General features: G+C 46.1%; 1 protein-coding gene across 1 annotated transcript in view; it reads right to left on the bottom strand.

The window, feature by feature from the left end:
• Positions 1–313: 313 nt before the first annotated feature.
• LOC117497914 (CST complex subunit CTC1-like) overlaps positions 314–5,979 on the bottom strand; it is a 10,089-nt gene continuing 4,423 nt past the window's right edge. The window contains exons 10-13 of the mRNA XM_034149946.1: positions 5,939–5,979; positions 5,660–5,727; positions 5,426–5,585; positions 314–369 (exon numbers count right to left, since the gene is read on the bottom strand). The exon at positions 5,939–5,979 is cut by the window's right edge and continues 186 nt beyond it. Coding sequence (XP_034005837.1) covers positions 5,532–5,585; positions 5,660–5,727; positions 5,939–5,979 — 163 coding nt within the window. The 3' untranslated portion in view covers positions 314–369; positions 5,426–5,531. The remainder of the gene's footprint in view (positions 370–5,425; positions 5,586–5,659; positions 5,728–5,938) is intronic.

Raw genomic sequence — 5,979 nt, 5'->3', positions numbered from 1 at the left:
CACTGAGAAGCTACGGTCTGTCAGGTAGGACCTGAACCATGCAAGGGCAGAGCCTGTGATGCCAGCGGACTGTTCAAGCCGTGACAGCAGGATGCTATGGTCCACAGTGTCAAAGGCAGCTGTCAGGTCTAACAGCACCAAGACAGCTGGGCTACCTGAGTCGGCGGCTAGGAGCAGATCATTAAAAACTCTTCAAAGGGCTGTTTCAGTGCTGTGCATGGGTTTGAAGCCAGACTGGAACTTTTCATGGATACAGGTACACACACACAGGTAAATACACAGGTGCACACAGGTAGAGGAGGAGCAGTCTTACTTCACTGTGGACTGAAAGACAGACGAGGAGGATCCACACTGAGCGCTGGAACAACACTGAGAGACACAGAGGACAGTTACTGTTACCACCTGTTCACATAACACCTCACCTGTTCACATAACACCTCACCTGTTCACATAACACCTCACCTGGTCACATAACACCTCACCTGTTCACATAACACCTCACCTGAGGCCTGTACTACGAAGCCAGAGGCCTGTACTACGAATCTGGTTCAACCTAACCTGGATATGTTGGAGTTAGCCGGTTGGCCCAATCCAAAACATACGCGCTCTCGCTAAGCGGTCCTACGACGCTGGTTATCAAGTGGATCGCTCAAGCCAGCCGTGTCCTATCTAGTTAGGTGCGCGTTCACATGAAAGGGGTGGTATCTGGAGCATTCGACCAATCACAAACATGGAGAAGCGTACTGACAGCGCAGCGTCATACTTCCTGAATGAAAAGTGAACTTTAATATTAGTCAAATATGAAGAAGTTAAACTTTAAACATCCATGACTTAAACACTTTATCCAGGATAAAAGCCACATAGCTGCACCTGCAAGGTGAATACAGCTGGTAACAGAGAAAGTGTTTGAATGCGTACATTAACAGGTTTATGATATCACTGCCCCGTCTAAGACACGATCTGACTTTAATTACATTTGACTCCAGTGTTTCCTCAACTTAATGTGTTGCTTAAAATAATACTTCTGCATCCAGTATGTGACACTGTGAGTGTTGCACGGCCAGATACGGCTCAGCTGACTCAGATAAGGAGATATATGATACATAATGATGTGATATGATATGAATGATAATGGGACACATCGACGTCTGCACTCACAGTGCCGCGGACTGTACTTAATGTTACTCTGACCCGGTTACTTATGTCGTGGCAGATATTTAAGTAAGCTTTCTTAACTCTAATGTTATAATAGTCAGATTGCTCTGAAGATGGGAGGAGGGGATATTCTATTCATTTTCAACGGCAGTTTTTCTGTATTTCCTCTATCCTGTAATATGACTTGATCGCTTTAAACTCCGCACACGGAGCTCTGATTGGTCAGCAGGCGGTGCTTTCACTGAGTTGATCTCTTAGCCTGCCACCTAACCTGCTCCTGAGGAGGTTAGCCGCTCAGCATCAGTTACCATGGAGATCTAGCCCGCTAAAAAGAGAACCAGCGTCGTAGGACCGGAAAGCCAGAGATTATCTGAAGTTAGCTCAGAGAACATCCGGCTTCGTAGTGCAGGCCTCTGGTGATATCACACCTCACCTGTATGTATGTTATCTCTACACCTGTGTGTGTACTAACTCACCTGTGTGTGTACTAACTCACCTGTGTGTGTACTAACTCACCTGTGTGTGTACTAACTCACCTGTGTGTGTACTAACTCACCTGTGTGTGTACTAACTCACCTGTGTGTGTACTAACTCACCTGTGTGTGTACTAACTCACCTGTGTGTGTACTAACTCACCTGTGTGTGTACTAACGCACCTTGTGTGTACTAACTCACCTGTGTGTGTGGACTAACTCACCTGTGTGTGTACTAACTCACCTGTGTGTGTGTACTAACTCACCTGTGTGTGTACTAACTCACCTGTGTGTGTGTACTAACTCACCTGTGTGTGTACTAACTCACCTGTGTGTGTGTACTAACTCACCTGTGTGTGTACTAACTCACCTGTGTACTAACTCACCTGTGTGTGTACTAACTCACCTGTGTACTAACTCACCTGTGGTACTAACTCACCTGTTGTGGTGTACTAACTCACCTGTGTGTGTGTACTAACTCACCTGTGTGTGTACTAACTCACCTGTGTGTGTACTAACTCACCTGTGTGTGTACTAACTCACCTGTGTGTGTGTACTAACTCACCTGTGTACTAACTCACCTGTGTGTGTGTACTAACTCACCTGTGTGTGTACTAACTCACCTGTGTGTGTACTAACTCACCTGTGTGTGTGTACTAACTCACCTGTGTACTAACTCACCTGTGTGTGTACTAACTCACCTGTGTGTGTACTAACTCACCTGTGTGTGTACTAACTCACACATAACTCACCTGTGTGTGTACTAACTCACCTGTGTACTAACTCACCTGTGTGTGTACTAACTCACCTGTGTGTGTGTACTAACTCACCTGTGTGTACTAACTCACCTGTGTGTGTGTACTAACTCACCTGTGTGTACTAACTCACCTGTGTGTACTAACTCACCTGTGTGTGTACTAACTCACCTGTGTGTGTACTAACTCACCTGTGTGTACTAACTCACCTGTGTGTGTACTAACTCACCTGTGTGTGTGTACTAACTCACCTGTGTGTGTACTAACTCACCTGTGTGTGTACTAACTCACCTGTGTGTGTGTACTAACTCACCTGTGTGTGTACTAACTCACCTGTGTGTGTGTACTAACTCACCTGTATGTATGTTATCTCTACACCTGTGTGTGTACTAACTCACCTGTGTGTGTACTAACTCACCTGTGTGTGTGTACTAACTCACCTGTGTGTGTGTACTAACTCACCTGTGTGTGTACTAACTCACCTGTGTACTAACTCACCTGTGTGTGTGTACTAACTCACCTGTGTACTAACTCACCTGTGTGTGTGTACTAACTCACCTGTGTACTAACTCACCTGTGTGTGTACTAACTCACCTGTGTGTGTACTAACTCACACATAACTCACCTGTGTGTACTAACTCACCTGTGTGTGTACTAACTCACCTGTGTGTGTACTAACTCACACATAACTCACCTGTGTGTACTAACTCACCTGTGTGTGTACTAACTCACCTGTGTGTACTAACTCACCTGTGTGTGTACTAACTCACCTGTGTGTGTACTAACTCACCTGTGTGTGTACTAACTCACCTGTGTGTGTGTACTAACTCACCTGTGTGTACTAACTCACCTGTGTGTGGTCGTACTAACTCACCTGTGTGGTACTAACTCACCTGTGTGGTGTACTAACTCACCTGTGGTGTGTACTAACATCACCTGTGTACTAACTCACCTGTGTGTACTAACTCACCTGTGTGTACTAACTCACCTGTGTGTGTACTAACTCACCTGTGTGTGTACTAACTCACCTGTGTGTGTACTAACTCACCTGTGTGTGTACTAACTCACCTGTGTACTAACTCACCTGTGTGTGTACTAACTCACCTGTGTGTGTGTACTAACTCACCTGTGTGTACTAACTCACCTGTGTGTGTACTAACTCACCTGTGTGTGTACTAACTCACCTGTGTGTGTACTAACTCACCTGTGTGTACTAACTCACCTGTGTGTGTACTAACTCACCTGTGTGTGTACTAACTCACCTGTGTGTGTACTCACTCACCTGTGTGTGTACTAACTCACCTGTGTGTGTGTACTAACTCACCTGTGTGTACTAACTCACCTGTGTGTGTACTAACTCACCTGTGTGTGTACTAACTCACCTGTGTGTGTACTAACTCACCTGTGTGTACTAACTCACCTGTGTGTGTACTAACTCACCTGTGTGTGTGTACTAACTCACCTGTGTGTGTACTAACTCACCTGTGTGTGTACTAACTCACCTGTGTGTACTAACTCACCTGTGTGTACTAACTCACCTGTGTGTGTACTAACTCACCTGTGTGTACTAACTCACCTGTGTGTGTACTAACTCACCTGTGTGTGTGTACTAACTCACCTGTGTGTACTAACTCACCTGTGTGTGTGTACTAACTCACCTGTGTGTACTAACTCACCTGGTGTGTACTAACTCACCTGTGTGTGTACTAACTCACCTGTGTGTGTACTAACTCACCTGTGTGTGTACTAACTCACCTGTGTGTGTGTACTAACTCACCTGTGTGTACTAACTCACCTGTGTGTACTAACTCACCTGTGTGTACTAACTCACCTGTGTGTGTGTACTAACTCACCTGTGTGTACTAACTCACCTGTGTGTACTAACTCACCTGTGTGTGTACTAACTCACCTGTGTGTGTGTACTAACTCACCTGTGTGTGTACTAACTCACCTGTGTGTGTACTAACTCACCTGTGTGTACAACTCACCTGTGTGTGTGTACTAACTCCCTGTGTGTAAACTCCTCACCTGTGTGTGTACTAACTCACCTGTGTGTGTGTACTAACTCACCTGTGTGTGTACTAACTCACCTGTGTGTGTACTAACTCACCTGTGTGTACTAACTCACCTGTGTGTACTAACTCACCTGTGTGTGTACTAACTCACCTAACTCACCTGTGTGTGTACTAACTCACCTAACTCACCTGTGTGTGTGTACTAACTCACCTGTGTGTGTACTAACTCACCTAACTCACCTGTGTGTGTGTACTAACTCACCTGTGTGTGTACTAACTCACCTGTGTGTGTACTAACTCACCTGTGTGTGTGTACTAACTCACCTGTGTGTGTACTAACTCACCTGTGTGTGTACTAACTCAACTGTGTGTGTACTAACTCACCTGTGTGTGTGTACTAACTCACCTGTGTGTGTACTAACTCACCTGTGTGTGTACTAACTCAACTGTGTGTGTACTAACTCACCTGTGTGTGTGTACTAACTCACCTGTGTGTACTAACTCACCTGTGTGTGTACTAACTCACCTGTGTGTGTACTAACTCACCTGTGTGTGTGTACTAACTCACCTGTGTGTGTACTAACTCACCTGTGTGTGTACTAACTCACCTGTGTGTGTGTACTAACTCACCTGTGTGTGTAACTCACCTGTGTGTGTACTAACTCACCTGTGTGTGTGTACTAACTCACCTGTGTGTGTGTACTAACTCACCTGTGTGTGTGTACTAACTCACCTGTGTGTACTAACTCACCTGTGTACTAACTCACCTGTGTGTGTACTAACTCACCTGTGTGTGTACTAACTCACCTGTGTGTGTACTAACTCACCTGTGTGTGTACTAACTCACCTGTGTACTAACTCACCTGTGTGTGTACTAACTCACCTGTGTGTGTACTAACTCACCTGTGTGTGTACTAACTCACCTGTGTGTGTACTAACTCACCTGTGTACTAACTCACCTGTGTGTACTAACTCACCTGTGTACTAACTCACCTGTGTACTAACTCACCTGTGTGTACTAACTCACCTGTGTGTAGAGACCTCCGCACAGCGAGCAGCTCCACCTCAGCTGCAGCAGCAACAGACACACCACGTGACCTCTGACCCGACCCACAATGCACCCCTGCTCCCTGCTACCTGTCCACACACCCAGGTGCATCATGGGAGCAGGAGGAGGGCGCACACAGCTGACAGGAAGCAGATCCAAACATCAGAACATTTCAAAACAAGATGGAAACTGTGAAAAGAAGAGAAGAGGTACCTGGAGTCTGCCAGAGAGGTGACGGAGAGAGAGCTGACAGGTAGCTGACTGCAGTACACCCCCCCTGACCTGCAACACACACCAACACACACACACACACACACACACACACACACACACACACACCACACACACACACACACACACCACACACACACACACACACACACACACACACACACACACACACATTCAATGGTTACTTAGTCTCAGAACCTTACTGTATTGTGTTTGTGTGTGTGTGTGTGGTGTTGTGTGTGTTGGTGTGTGTTGTGTTACCCTGGACACTCTCCTCTGGAAAGCTGACAGCAGCAGTGTGT

Source organism: Trematomus bernacchii, unplaced genomic scaffold, assembly GCF_902827165.1.
Source record: "Trematomus bernacchii unplaced genomic scaffold, fTreBer1.1, whole genome shotgun sequence".
In the NCBI taxonomy this organism is placed as follows: Eukaryota; Metazoa; Chordata; class Actinopteri; order Perciformes; family Nototheniidae; genus Trematomus; species Trematomus bernacchii.
The sequence above is the reverse complement of the archived record's forward strand: the minus strand, read 5'-3'. Positions and strand labels throughout refer to the sequence as shown.